We start from the raw sequence: 15,917 nt of genomic DNA on the forward strand, positions 1-15,917 counted from the left end.
AGAAGACTGTAAAACTGACTAAGAATCCATCTGGAATGGTTTGCTGGGAAAAGACTGTGTAAAGCTTGACTTAGTGAAAGGTGAGGTTCATACAAAGTATAGGAAAGGCAAATTGAGTGCAAATATCCAAATATTTGGAAAAAAATAGAAAAAGGTTGTGATGATCACTGGCAACCTGAACACATGCTGGCAGTCACCCTCATTAAGTGCTACTTACAGGAAACCAAAGTGAGGATGCTGGGATGAGCAACGCACTGACCTTAAAGAACAGAGGGAAGAGAGGGAAGATTGTTGAATATGTATATAGACATGGAAAAGGAAAATGATAAAAGGGGGAACACTTACAGGAGAAAGCAGAGAGAGACCAACCCGTTCACTTACTTCTTCCCTCAGTTCTACTAAAAATATGGCAACTTTTTTTTTTCTGATTCCTCTTTTTTTCCTCATTCTCCCTCCCAAATTTTAACATAAAAGATTAATTAGGAGCCTTTTATGGATTTCAGTTAAGAAAATGGCTTTTACATGGCAACATTTTAAAACACTACAAAGGCTAATATCATTTGAATTTTATGCTTAAGAAACATAATCTACAGTAAAAAAAAAAAAAAAAAAAAAGACATTACTTCCAAAGTGGCACAGGAGATTATCAGTATGTACAGTAAAAGCACACCATACATCCTGTTGTCTCAGGGGTATTTCAGCTCCTATAGGAGCTGGCTGGCAAAAATTAAATATGGTCAATGTTACACGGAAGAAACATGAAATATAGTAAATTTCTGTAGTGAAACTAGGCTAACTTAAAACAGCCAGTAATCAAACTGGCTAATCATTGTTGGTTTTGTAGCAGAGGCAGGAATGAGAATCCAAGGCCGTCTGCCCACTACTTTCCTAATGTAGAAGAGAAACTGCAGATTTGGGACAGTGAGGCCAATACTGTTCCCCCTATCTGAGGAAGAGCATTAGAGCTGGGATCATCTTAAGGTGCCCTTTGTATTCCTCATTGGTGCCTCTGATGGACAGATCTTCAAATGCTTCGGTGCTAAGGAAGGGCTGGTGCCCCAGCACAGCATGTCTCTCCTGTTTCTTTCTATAACAACCAGAAGGGGAACTGGAGGGTGCTGGACTTACCTGGAATCACAGGATGGCATAGGCTGGAAGAAACTTCTAGAGGTCACACGGTCCAAAACAGGGCTAGCCTTGATGTTGGATGAGGTTCATCAGCATGTTGTCCAAACAAGTTTTGAGTACGTCCAGTGACAGGAATGCCACAACACCACTGGGCAACCTCTTGCAGCACCTAACTACTTCCAGTGCCAGAATAGTTTTCATTATCATTCAACAGGAATTTACCTTTCTGCCATTTGTGGCTCTAGTCCTTTTGCTGTACACCTCTGAGGAGCGTCTGGATCCATCTTCCTTTGTTGAAGGCATCTGTGAGATCTCCAACTCCTCCCTACCCCAAGCCTTCTTATTTCCAGGCTGGAATAATACATCCCCAGCTGGATTTCACACTGCTAACCAATACTTTTTGAGTTGTTGGCTGAAGTCTGCAGTCATATTCATAGTCAGCTTGTTGACATGGGATGTTTTCACTATAAGGATGTGGGACTTTATGTTACTTGTTAATGTATTTTGCCTGTTGTGTTTTTTTTTCGTGTATGTTTCAAGTTGTATAACTGATGAAAAATATTTGAAGGTTTTGAATCAGACAAATCTAGATTTCACATCTTTTAATAATTTAGGAGCCAACCAGAAATTACAGTTATTCAAGACTGTTGTGTTTTCACTTTTGTAGCTATACAAGTGAATGCCGAGTAAATCTGGCATACTCCCATCTATCTTTATCTGATTAATCACTATGAGAAAACATCCTCATCTGAGATGAGATGACAATGACAGATTAACTCTAGCCCTCTAGAAGAAGCTGGACAGTGGCACAGCTCCCTTCCTCATCCCACAGGAAAGAAACCAGAGTTTGTCTTTGTAAGCTCCTAGTGGCCAGGCAATAGGCGGTGGGAACAGAGACATTAATCCTACTTCTCCCTGAGGTTATAGGCAGAAAATAGAGCAAATCTCTATGCCTGAGCCCATGTCAGTTCATGCAGAGTAGTGATGGGAGCCAGTCCTAGTCACCTATGCACGGGGGGGGGGGGGGGCTCACAGTTCTGTGCAACAGGGGTACCCTGTCCTGCCCTGGCTTCCCAAAAGGCTGGCTGCATGGCATGCTCCATCACTGAAACTGGACACAAGCTCAGAGCTTTATAGGGAGACATGGAAAGGACTTTATTCAAAAAGACACAGGGCTGAAGAGAGTACAGGAATGATCTCCTTGACATTTAACTCAGTCATTAGAAGAGTGATTAAAATAAGAAACAGGGAGGTATAAGGAGTCTTTACCTGTAAGAGTTATATTATACACTAATTTTACAGTGCAGCCATTCTATTTTTCAAATATTCAAAAATATTTCAGTACTCATTGTAGAATCTTTTTTTTTTTTAATGTGTAAATTACTTCAGCATTTTAAATTTAAAATATTTTTTAAAGTGTGCTTTAATAAGAATTTTTTGATCTTGCAAATGTGTAGATGTTATACCTGGAGTAATGTATGTACAACATCCATTAATCGATCTTGTCCTATGCAGCTGATGGCAGAAACCATCAACCATGTCCTGCAAACAGTCAAGTAACAGTACAACTTTAACCACAGTAGAATCTTGCTTGACTGCAGAAAGACTAGTCAATTAAAGTCACATTGCTGACATAAGATATATTGGAAAGCTCCTGGGCACTGAAGTGAGCAGTGCAGACTGTTTTCCTTTCCTGATATGTGATTTATAACGTCCCAGACTTTGCAAGAGGACCATGCAGTTCGGATGATAAAGAAGGGGAATTATGCAGCTTGCTCCTCACAACTTGAATAGTTTTGAATGACTGTTTCACATGATTTACTTGGAGCCTTTTTCTCGTTCTTTTAATGAAGGAATCGAGACAGAAATGGATATATTTAAGTATCAAAAACATCTCTGTGCTTTTCAGAAGCAGAGAAACAAGGAAATCAGCAAAACCTATAATTTTCTCTGTTAACATTTAGAATGCACTGCAACTCAATAAACTGAAAACTGTATTAAAGGTATGACAAATTTTGTGCATTATTTTCCCTTAATAAAATTTTTTGATCATCTCAGAATGTTTAAGTGGCATAATGTAGCTCTCAATATGTTTGGTGTTATATTTAAAAGATTTCATTTGTTAAAGTTTTCATGTGTTACTAAAGTCAATGCTTGGATGTGGTATAGTTTGTATTAAAGGATAATATTTGAACTAAACATACAGCTTTTTAACAGATGTTTAATTACAGCAGCTTCTCAAACTCAGAAATCATTTGTGGATCTCAGTTATTTCAGAAGAAACTACTTATATACAAATGTGTGCTACTTTGCCCCATTATCTTTTCACTGTCGTGGGGCAAGACATAGTTGGTAGCATTTTTACCTAAAGAGAGTACCAATTCCTCTTTGCTGGTTCCAAGACAACCTGACCAAAAAACTCTAAAACAAACAAGTAACAGATAAGAAAACTTATTACTGTTCTTCTAAATTCTTTTAACAAAATACCATCAATAAAAATGGTAACTTCAGAACTCACCTCTTGCTTGTATTGTAGTCTTAACTTTCTCACTGTTTGCATTCTCCAACAAGTTGCCTAAGTTTGATTTACTTTTTTATAAATATACAGGAATGCAGTTATTTATCGTCCAACTGCTGCTTTGTGACAGAAGAGCCTTGTTCTCACACTCATAACTATCCACTGGAAAGATTCAGGTTTGAATAGAGATAAAAGTCTTGATTAACAAATACAAAACTGGTTCCTATTAATAATCCTGTACAGACTGAAAGGCAGTTTTGTTATGTTATTAGAGCTCTGAAAGCAGACTTTGTACATTTTGACAATGTCACAATGCTGCAATACTAACTCTTCTCCATCTCCCTGAGAAAGGTGAAACCTGCTACTTTTTGAACCAATCAAGGTCATTCATGATGTAAAAGACAGATACACTGAATGCTTCTCTCACCCTTGGCAAAATTTGTCCCTTTGTGAGGAAGAACCCTATGATACTTGGCAGTACCTTAAGAAGCATGCTGGGCTGGTGCTGCCCCTCTGCAGAGGGACTAATTTAATTTCCACAGTGATCCTTGTGCTGCCTTCACTGTGACTGAACACTGAACGTATATTTTACACCACCAACTTGCTTCTTAAAGTCCAGTTTCTGTAAAAAAAGTTAATAAAAGTGAAGATCAAGGAATGAGAAATAGACACATGAAAGGTTTCTAATAACACACACTAAAGATTTTAAATAAATATTTTAATTCTATTATTGGCATTTACAAGTAGAAAGCATACAGTATGTTACAATTTTATCAAAATGTGAAAAATATGGATGTTACATAAGTAACAAATGTAAAAAAGGTATTTTTCTTACCTTCCCTGAAAGTAAGAAAACTATTCAGCATAGGAAAATATCGATATAAAAAACACAGCTTAGGTAAAAAAAAAAAAAATTTGAAGTTTTTACACAGTACAATAGGTTCATCAGATCTGCATGAAGATGTAAGGACTTTGTGAAGTACTACTTATCCTAAAACCTTAGGGAATTTGGGTCAAACAGTAAGCTACATTAATGAGTCTACAAGTAGTTTTCCCTCATATCCGCTCCAAAATGCTAGAGTGCAGTAATTTTCTATACAATAAATAATTCTTCAAAGTTTTCATCATAGAAAATCATATAATGCAGAAAATGCCACTCCAAAGGTCACAAAGGCTAGGCAGTGCTTTAATAATAATTATGATAATACTTATTATAGTGCTTTATAATGTCTAAGCACTTCAGATGAGTTAACTAATTAGTCCTCACAACACCCCTGTGAAGTAGGTGAGTGTTACTACTACCTTTCCAGAGTACGGATGGGACAATGGGATCTGGGGAGAAGCACAGGCTGCAGCAGCTGCACAGCTACAATGAGAGGCCAAGAGATGTGGAAATGGAGTTTCTTTCCTCGTTCCCCTTGATCATGATGCTGTGAGCCAGGCAACCTGGCTGTGCTGTGCTGACATATGCTGAGCACTGCCCTCCCACTGGAAGCACTGAGGGGGGGCAGGCAAGGAACAGGGTTGAGCATCCCCAAATATTTTACAGAGATTCAGAAGCTCTCACACAACTTTGTCAATTAAAAAAAATAAAAAACAAAATCCCCAAAAGAAGACAGAAAAGCCCCCAAACAAACAAATTAACAAGCTGAAAAGAACAATATCTCCTAAAGTGCTGACCAGCTTGAGCTGCTTCTAGCACCTCTTGTATGGAATAAGACTTACAGCACTGTTGCCAGCAATTACTCAAGCTGATTTCTTCCATAATCTTTACATGTGAGCAACTGCAGGATACGGTAACTACGTTTTCTGAGACACCTTGCTACTGTAATTCCTTCATTCATCATCCTTCTTCCATGCACTTCTTAAGGAAAATTAAATCCTCAATACTTTTGCATTGTAAAACACATTAGTAGCTGGAGACAATATGCACATCCTTCACAATTCAAAAAAAAATTTAGTTCATTTTCAGAACAAAGCATTATTAATTTAAGAATCACAAACCAAACAACGGTAAATAGGAAACCCTTTTAAAAAGCTGCATGCCAAATATCTTGTTTCCAAATATGCATGCAGGAGAAATAAATTCATCCAAGCATAATTAAATTAAAAATGTTTTAAGTCTCTTTCAGCAGCATAATGGTTATTATTTTCAAAGTCTCCTCCAACCAAACTGGCCTGGGGTGCGAATGCTGACCTTTCCTTTCCTACAACCATACAATGGTCTGATTGTTCCATGGCCTTGCCCTGTGGCAATACCCGGAGACAAAGCCTATACGTACTGTTCTGCTTCCCCCTCCTTGGAAACAGCCTTCGTTGTACCACCTTTGCTGTCTTCACTCGCTGCTGCTGCTGCTGCTGTTTTTTCAGGAAGTGATGCCAAATCCTTGAAAACATCCACATAATGCCCGAAGCCCGGGCCCCAGTTCAAGAGGTTGTCCCAGTTGAAGCTTCCCGCCTGCTGCCCCAGCTTCACGGGCAAGGAGCTCTCCCCGGCGCCGGCCGCCTGTGCCCCCACAGGCCCTCCCTCCCCTCGGCGGCCGGGGTACCGCCGGGGCTTCAGCCTTGCACCATAGTTGTCCTCATCATCCGCGTCGGACTCGTTGACCTGGGATAATTTGGGCATCCTGGAGGTGTAGGCTATGGGCTTATCCCTGTCGTACTCCATCTCGGAGCACGTGAAGGACTCGTGGGAGTCACTGTCGGAGGAGGATTCAGGTGCGGGAATGCCGTCTGCCGGGTTCCTCGTCCGGGACAGGGGCCTTCTGCAGTCCTCCTCAGAAGAGGACCGGCCGTGGTCGGCACTGCAGATGCTGGGGTTTCTGGGACGAGGGGTGTTCAGTCTCTCCACCTCTTCGATGGACAGCCCCACTGGAGGAGCAGACTCCAGAGGGATCTGCCCGATGGGCTGCTTCAGGCGGCTGCCCGGTCGGGAGCCGTGGCTCGCCATGGTCTGTGGACTCTTACTTCTTCTCCCCAGCCGAGTGGCGTAGTTGAAAATGCCGGGCTGGCAGACGTCGTTGTGCATCTCCAGCGGGCTCCCTTCCCTTATGGCGAGGTGCAGCTCCCTGGCTGGGCTGTGCCTGTAGAAAGTCGATGACTTGGAGAAGGGTGCGGGGCTGTGCCGAGACAGGGGGTTGGGAGTAGGGCAGGCTGAGTGGCTTAAAGGTGTCGTCCTCAAGCCCTGCCCATAGGACGGCTGGTATGTCAGGCTGCTGGCTCCCAGGGGCATGGGGGACTGCCGGGCGAAGCCCAGCGGGCTGTGCCTCTGGATGGAGAACTTGGGCGTGTGGCTCCGAAACTGCTTGTAGTGCTGGATGATGTCCGCGTCCGAGGGGGCAATGCTGCTGGCATTGTCGATGTCGTAGTGCTCTATTTCGGGCTCGGGGGAGGCCAGAGGGGCGCTGGGGATGGTCTCTGTGGCGTGAGGGATGTCGGTCTCATCGTAGATGAGATAGGGGTTTTCCCTTTCAATGATATCGGGTTTTGGGTTCCCTTCGGGCTGCTTCCTGACCGTCATGTCATCGCCGTAGGGTGGGATGTTGTCAGGGTCATCAAACGCCACGTTCTCGCTCCCTTTTTTCTTCTTCTCCTTTGTTTTCTTCTCCTCCTTCGGGGCTTTTGACTTCTTCCCTCGGCACTGGTTGCAGAGGATGAGGCTGAGGACCAGCAGTGCCAGCACCGTCGCACAGCTGCCCACGATGGCGGGCACAGCCCAGAGCGGCAGGGACAGCTCAGCAGGGTGAGGGGATGGCAGGCACACGTGGCCACCACTGAGCCCCGCTCTGCAGACATGGCCAGGGCTGCAGGAGACCCCCAGGCACGCTACCACCGTCTCACACCTCTGCCCTGCATACGCCTCGGGGCAGCTGCAGGTGAAGCCAGCGTGCGGCCCAGGCTCGCAGCTGCCTCCATTTTGGCAAGGGTTGGAGGTGCAGGCACCCGGTGGGACGCACTGGTAGGCGTACCACTGGTTGATGCACATCAGCTCGCCCCAGCAGGGACTGCTGGCACAGACGTTGGGGCCGCGGCAGCCGATCTTAACCGAGGGGTCTGTTTTGGAGAGGGTGGCGAGGCTGTGCTTGCCAGCGAAGGGGAGGCTCTCCTCGCCATACTTGATGTAGGAAATGCAGCCATCGAAGCCTAGGAAAGAAAGCAGTAGTCACTTTGGGATCTGGAGACTGAGCATGCACTGTCAGAAGATGCAGAAGAAACTCTGAGCATTGATGCCATGCTAAAGGGAAAGCCTGCTATTGATCAGCAGATTAGAAGCTCTGCAGTATGTATTTTACCCCCTTGGAATGAAAGGTAAAACAAACACACAAGCAACAAATTGCAAAACTCAAGGCCACAATGGAGATGGCAGCCTTCTTTTGTGATGCTGTATTAAACAGAATGTGGTGCAAATTGTGCTGTTAGTTACTACATAAAGTCTCCTTATTTTCACAAACACATCTTGGGTGTACTAAGCTTATGGTTGCTTCCCCACATTTTTACCTTCCATTGTAATTAATGTAGAAATATCTGTGATATTAATGACATTGGTGTAATTTTGAGTAACTCCACTTGTTTCACCTGAAGGACGGATTGTTCAGATGTTTCACTATCTAACAATCTGTGTTGAATCATTTAGAGTATGGTGTACGAAATGTTTTCTTGCTTTCTTTAAACGTTTCCTCTTAGTTGTAATGGTTATTTTGTTCATAAACTTTTGACAGTTTTGGGGGGTACATATTAGACAGGAGCTGAAATCTGCTTCTAAGCAAGAGAAGGTTAAGTAAAGGCTGCTCATACCCGGAGCTTCTGATGTAACTTTTATACCTTACAAAAAACACTTTTACTTATTGTAAGTCTGCCAAATCAGAATTCAAAGAGGTCAAGGCTTTTAACTTCAATACTAAGATTTCAAAGCAACAGAAGTATTCTTATGTGAATAAACAAAATGTATTCGAATCTGCAGTTAAGAAACTGAAATAAACAAATCACGTTTTCTAGAAGCCCTGCAAAACGTTTTGCAATTCCACTGCTTTGAAAGAACAGGCAAATGTTAGCAGAAACCTACATACAATTCAAAATGTTGCTCTGGCTTTTAAAAATTAGTTAAGCTGCACAGGAGAAGGAACTACTGCCTGATTAGTAAATATGTACCTCAAGTTTGGAAACTGGCAGTATAGTTCAAATGAAGGAAAAACATAATAAGAAATTAAATGAAAAAATGTGTTTTGGGTAAAAACAAGTTGCCCATGCATAAACTCAACTTTGTCACTTGCTGAGCAGATTAGATTTGAGCTTTGCAATGCAAATAGCTACTTTGGTGCCTGCAGCTTGCCTTTCTTACAGATAGGCTCATCAAAGGAAGTCTGAAGAACATTCTCAGATCTTTATTACAAAGTAGTTTCCCCTTAGAGCAAAATTATCTTGCTAAAACATTAAGTAACCATTTTGCCAAAATACTAAGCAATAAGATCTTTGGATTTTGCAGAAACGCTATATTTTCTAAAAATATATCATTAAAGTAACTCAATTAATTTTCAATTCATAGACCCATTTCATTCGAGCTAAATGAATGGCTCCACTTACTTCAGCAAATAAGCCAAGAATTCAAATGGTTACTATAGGGAAATATCTATTCTAATAGTATTTAATATATTTCAAATGAATTTGAACAAATATTTCCTCTAATGACTTCATTCAATATATGTGAATGTTTTCCTTTTCTAATTTTCCCATATTTCTATAACTTCTTATCATCCACATGTAGAGAAACCTGTTCACAGCTGGCTTGGCTGTGCTAACAAAAAACATTAGCTATGATTTCCCTTGTGTTCTTTCCAATTTACCCTTTCAGAGCTGAAGTTGCCTGTTGTGTTTCAGCTAAGCCTCCTGTCTTACAGTGCTAAGGAAGGGCGCTGCTCATGGCAATACTTGTATGCCTCTGAATCAAAAGGGAGCTTTTCCCAAACTTCCCATAGCTTAGTTGTAGTGCTACCCTGCCAGAGGTGACGCAGAGTTTCAGCGCCGCAATAGCCCACAGAGATGGATTATCCCTGGCCTTTGTGCAGTTGTGTGTGAAGTCTTTTGCCAGCCTAATAATTCTCTGTGTTCCTAAGAGTTAATCCTTTCTGCAAGGGTTTTAGAACAGTACAACCTAACACTGACCTCTGCTCAGAGCTGTGACAAAATGGTATGCACAGATTTGACTGCAAATTATACTCCCAGGTATAACATGTGCGATTGCTGTAAGAAACACGTTTCTTTCTCCTTAACTGCTGAGGGATGGTCCTTGGGATACTATTCACAGTGCCAGGTTTACAGAAAAGTAATATTTAAGACCAAATTTATCAGCTATTATGCTTCAGAAATAATCTACAAGGAGCAGGAAAGTGCCGCTACTCAGTTCTGAAGCACTGCATTTGAGTGAAACAATAAAAAGGAGCAAATATTCCATGCATCATTAGTGTCAGATGAAGTTTAATTTCTGCAAATGTACTTTGTGAATGAGAGAATAGCCACTATGAATAGTAAGTTCATGAATAGTTGTGGAAATCTCCATAAAAATAGCTAATGCAGAGTTAAAAGTTATGAATATTGACTGTCTTGAAAAAGCAAATATACTCGAGTTGTATGAGGTGCTGTTATAGATTTATAAGCTTCAAAGGATGTTGTTTTAAAATTTGAACGCTTTCTTATGTCAGAAATGAAATATGAGTGGGTATCAACGTAAAATAAGTTTTGCTCAGAGATGCAAGTCATATAGTGTAAAGGGACATGAAAGTCCAAGGACTTTTTTGTAAGCAAGCATGTTATTTCTGTATTATTTCCATTTTGAAAGAGCTGTATTTTCTTTCAGCATTACTTATATTTTCATTTTCTCCTGTTTTCACATTCCCAAATAAAGAGGAAATTGAGGATTTAAGTTCACTTTGAAGACCAAGCAAAATGGAGGATTAGCTTGCCTCATGCTTGGTGGTCCCTTTCAGCAGTGACGTGACACACAGCAACTGGGATTTTGTCAGGTCTACCCAGGTTTGAAAACATTGGATATCCCAGCTTCACAGCCCGGGAATCATCACCCATGTATGTTTTTGTCTGCCTTTAACAGTGCTTCAGATATTTTTGACCATCTGAGTTCATGCAGAGTTTTATGTCTCCCCCTTGTAAATCCTTGGTATGTCGTACACATTGTAATCCAGTATTAAAAAAAACATCATATGAATATGAGATTTTGGATTATACTATCATAGTGGAAGGCAGACAATCATAACTTGTCTGCTGCTGCATTAGACAGTGAGAACTTAGTGTCCTCAATTTTCTTTGTTCCAGCTTTCTTAAAAGCCTCTTTGGCTTTTCCATGCATACACTGCTCATAAAACATACATGTAAAAAGGGTAAAGGTAAGCATAGCATTCATATGATTTCATACCACATTTCAAACCAGCTCACAATACACAAATGTGACGTGTGAATTTGCAGCTTTCAAAGATATTTTATCTGGTCGCATTTCTTATAGTCAGGACAATCTTTTAATATAAAAAACTTTGTGAAACCTATGCCTGCATTGTCTGGAATATCTCACAGTTTCCAGCTAAAATCACTTCCATCTTTACTTATTACTGGGGGAATAATATCAAATATATGTTATCTACATCTTTTGCCAGGGTCTAAGACAGTTGTTTTAACTCTTAAGGGAGACTGATTTACTGATTTTACAGCTAGATGCTGGTCAGAGGGTGGTTCTTTATTGTCCTTGGTTTCTGTTGCTCAGAAATAAATCCTATTCTTCATCTGACAGCAGGATAAAGGAGGAGGAAGTTGGAGTTTCAGAAAATATTTTAATCATATTAATAACAGGCTAAATCCTGCAGTATTTACCAAACCCCTACAGAGACAAAGTTCTCATTTAGAATTTTTGCCTCAGTAGGTTTGCCTTGATTTTCCAGATTCTGACCCAGGTAGAGAATAGGTCCTTTCTTCTCCATTAACATAACAAAATCATTACAACTCATTTGCAGACAAGCAAGCAAACCCTAACCCTGCCTCCAACAAGATCTGCAGATGGAATGCTGTCTTTTCAAAATAACAAGGCTGCAGTGTATATTAAAGGAACAAAAATTTGCAATCCTTACTCATTCAAATTGCAATTTTCCTGGCAAAGTGTGGAAGTATATTAGTTACTGATAAAGAATTACAGTACTTTCTGCAACCTTTAAGCAAACAAGACACCCTTTGTCTGCTCATATGTGCTCATGTGCAGTATATTTAAAAAAGAATTCAAAAAATAATACCTGCAACTGTGCTCTTGAAAGGTTGGCTTGGTGGGATTCCTCCCAAAGAAATTGTAAGAACATTTAGTCCACCAAAATCTTGCGTGGTATGGAGAATGTCTCGGCTATGAGTCTTGTCGACCGACAGGATAGTGATAGAGCCATTCTTCTCAATGAGTACAGAATGCCACTGGCCATCCGCAGTGTACACTTCTGGGATATTTCTCTCCACTTTCCCAGCAATTCCAGCATCAGATACGTAATGCACCTTCCCACTTTTTATCTGGTCAGAAAAAAAAAGCAAAATGCATCATTTTAAAAGATAGTTACAGACTACTTTCTGCTCCTATATACACATAAGCAACGTAATGCCTACTCAGTACAGTTACACATGGCTTTGGTTCTAGTAAGAAGCTTGGGTGTATTTTTCCCCAAACAACCGTTTTATATTAAAAATGCATTAGTTATTTAGCACTAAAAATTTGGCTGCAATTAATTTCATTACTGCATCTGTAGAAAACTTAGAATTGCCATCCACTCATTCTTCAGCTACTCTCGTAAGAGGAGAACCTATTGAGAACCCAGCTGTAGGGCGTGCGCATGACAGAACATTTTAACCAATAAAAGACAAACTCTTCCTTCTCCATCAATGCAAGTGGAGAAAATGCTCTGCAGAATGAACAGATGCTGTCCTTGTCCCAAAAGCTTGCATCTAGTTTTCATTATGACACAATATGTATATCAGGATTTGAGCAAGATTCCAATTTCCTAACTGTTTGCTGCTAACTTGCATTTTGCAGAAAAATATTTGTATTTTAAAAATATTTCTAAAGAGTTGTAAAGTATATTATTTTGTGTGCATTTTCAAATGGTGCTTTCTCAGGCAAACTGATTTTAAACTTGCGAGCTATTAGAAAAAAAAACACATTATTATATCCATGATTTTCTTTTTTTTTTTTTTGCTTTTTCTTTGCAATAAATTCCACACTTGTGTGGCAGGATTTTAAACCTCTTATCAGCTCAGTATTAAACGATCCCAAAATGAGATTTAAGATAAAGGACACAAGTTTCTCAAATACCGTCTAAGAGTTGGGCATGTCAGCTGACCTCCTAAGGGCTGTACAAGCTTGTAAGCTTTATGCAAGTTCATAAGATGGTTCTGAAATTTGTTGCAGATTTTCTTCCATACTCATCTCTGTTACTCTGCACATTGCTCATAAGCGTTAAATAAAACAACTCCTTGCCCTTCTGTGTTCCTCGCTGTGATCTGCAACAAGAGCGTGCAGAACGTGCACATGCATTGTCCAGGAGAGGTCAGAGACAGTGGTTTGTTGAAAGCTCTATAAGCCTTGCACGCTTTGTTCCAGGAAAAATAATGTTCACCTGGGAAGAACTGTGAGGTGACACACCAACTACAAGAATGCTCTTCCAGCTTCCAGAAACTGTTAAATGCTCTGGATTTAGTTCTTTAGTGATGCAACCTTTGCTCATACAGATCAGCTTTAAGATGGATGTAAGACCACGCTCATGTCCGGGCCAAATGTATCTAGCACGTATTCCGTTTGGATCAAGAAAAGCAATGGTTAATATATGCACGCACTGTGCTTATACCTGCCATAATTTGGTTTATTTGAAGATGGACTATTTGGGAACTCACTGATAAAATTCCCTCTCAAAGACAAGATGCTTTTTGGTATTAGCAAACAGAGGTGGCAGACATCTAAATTATCACACAGCCCAAAGAAAACCCTGTATTTGGAAATGCAGTCACACAGACGATCATTATATTTTAAATACCATTTGCCATAATCATAAGTATTTATAAAAAGACTAACTGGGAAGAATATATACATACATTTATGTTTGCAACAGTTAATTGGCTTGTTAGTTTTATTTTGTCTTTTTCACTCCATAAAAGTACTGTCTTGTGTTTTGGTCTTTATATAAACAAAAAGGAAAATACCATATCAGACAATATCCTCTAAGCTTACGGAAGGACGAAGCACAGACTAATATCTTCTAATTCCATATTAGAGAAGAATTGTATTACTATTTACCTGCCACCAACTGATAATTTCCATACTGATTTATGACTTTAAAGTGCTATTTCTGTTTCTTTCAAACTGCATGCGACTAATGCTCATAAATATTATAGCAGTGGTTTTTACAAAATAAAATTTCCAGAGACAAGACTGGTCCATGTCTTCTTTGACAAGGAAAAAATAATGAATGTTCTTCTTGGTTCCTTGAAGTACAAAGTATTTCTAAATTTGAAACAAATGCTGATGCTGACAATATTGAATAACACTCATTTCTAGGTTTTAAATAAATGGTGAGCAACTGGTAAGTAGGCTATAATGAAAAGAAGAGCCACTAAAGAGAACGTATTTCTAACTATAAGAATGATTCAACTTTACTAATATTCTGAATCTCCTTTACTGAGCAAATTGCTTCTTATTTGTCTTAAATCTGAGCACTACCCTTTACGGATTTATAGCCCACTGGATAAGATATTGTTGAAATGAGCTATGTTCTGATTTATTTCTGCAACTCAATATGTGCATATGTTAGCATATATAGGCAATGTGTAATCCACATTCTCTATTCATACAATTCATAGATCTTAGAGGTACATTATGTGAATCCAATCTGATTTTAGATGCGATTTTCAGCCAGGTAATTTCACTTTTAACCAGCTGTATTTTTGCCCTTATTTCCAATTGAATTAGTTGTAGCATGCATTATTTGTTAGAAAATATGCTGTGACAAAGAGCTTTACTAATAAAGAAACCCCTGCCTTTTTCCTTTTTGTGCTTTTTTGAGGGGCACTTTCCATCTGAATTTGACTATTGCTTAATTTAATCTGCTAGTTTTTTTCATTTTTCCTAGATTAAGGAGCTCTTTATATCATAAATAAGACCCCTTTTCTCCAGGTTGAGGTTTTTTTAGAGGGAGGTTACATCCATCATTTAATGAATCAGTTGCTTGCAATCTCAGTGGGTCTAATTTATTACCATTTCTCTAATTTTATCCCAATCCCAGCTGTACCAAACTCAGCTGACTGCAGATGAAAAATGTGAAGGCATGGAGGTAGTCACAGAGTGTATAGCTTTTCTCTAGCTCAATTTTATATTAAAACCACATGCAGGTATTCTCTGAACGCTTAAACTTTGGATAACAAGCATATTAAAATACCCCAAAATCAGGTTAAGAAACTGTCTATTTTGAAGCTGGACAAAAGAGTTATAAACAGAAGTTCCTAAAACTCATCTTCTGCACTGGGAGTATATTGAGATGCTAGGGAGACCTACGTATGGGCTGGCTTCGCTGACATCCTGAGCCACCACCACGGGAAGCCCTGAGTGTGAGCAGTGGTGCAGGAGCTGTACTGTACTAACTACAGTGAAACAGACCTTCTGTTTTATTAACTAGCATCATCTGGGAACTTTTTGGCAACAGGCGGTACACTGAAGTTACCTCTCCTTCCTTAAAGGACTGCATCTGTTACTAGGCGAACCTCTGCTCTTTGCCTTTGTGCAGCTGGAGCTAGGACTTGACACTCTCCACTTGCTTGTATAACTACACCAGTATTAACAATAATAAGAGTGTTTGCATAAACACACCAATAGCGCTTTCAGCCAGGAAAGGCAACTCTCTTTTTCTCTTGTTTTTTGTTTTGTTTTGTTTTTAATTAAAGCTTGAGAGCTGACATGGCAAAGTCTACGACAGAGAAAAAGGTAGTATTTGTGTTCTTTATTTTTAACTCCAGAACACAAAATAATTAGATATTATCAGCCAATATGACTGTGGCAGAAACTTCCTATCAAATGACATGGTAAAAGCATATGCCAATGAACTACGGGAGACTTGCTTCTTAAAAGCAGACGGTGTGACGGAAAAACTCTGTACCTCTGATCAGCACAGGATTTGGGCAGGTGGACAATATCAACGGGACTGAAGCTTAGAAAGTGTGAATTTCTGCATGAGTTTCTTTAAAAGTCAGGGAA

The 15,917-nt window shown here is 40.0% G+C and overlaps 1 protein-coding gene across 1 annotated transcript in view; it reads right to left on the minus strand.

The window, feature by feature from the left end:
* Window positions 1-4,347: 4,347 nt before the first annotated feature.
* The window catches only part of FAT4 (FAT atypical cadherin 4), a 142,951-nt gene continuing 131,381 nt past the window's right edge, over window positions 4,348-15,917 (minus strand). Inside the window, exons 16-17 of the mRNA XM_080591933.1 lie at window positions 11,932-12,193; window positions 4,348-7,789 (exon numbers count right to left, since the gene is read on the minus strand). Coding sequence (XP_080448059.1) covers window positions 5,919-7,789; window positions 11,932-12,193 — 2,133 coding nt within the window. The 3' untranslated portion in view covers window positions 4,348-5,918. The remainder of the gene's footprint in view (window positions 7,790-11,931; window positions 12,194-15,917) is intronic.

This window comes from Anser brachyrhynchus (assembly GCF_964034855.1).
Source record: "Anser brachyrhynchus genome assembly, chromosome: 4".
Taxonomy (NCBI): domain Eukaryota; kingdom Metazoa; phylum Chordata; class Aves; order Anseriformes; family Anatidae; genus Anser; species Anser brachyrhynchus.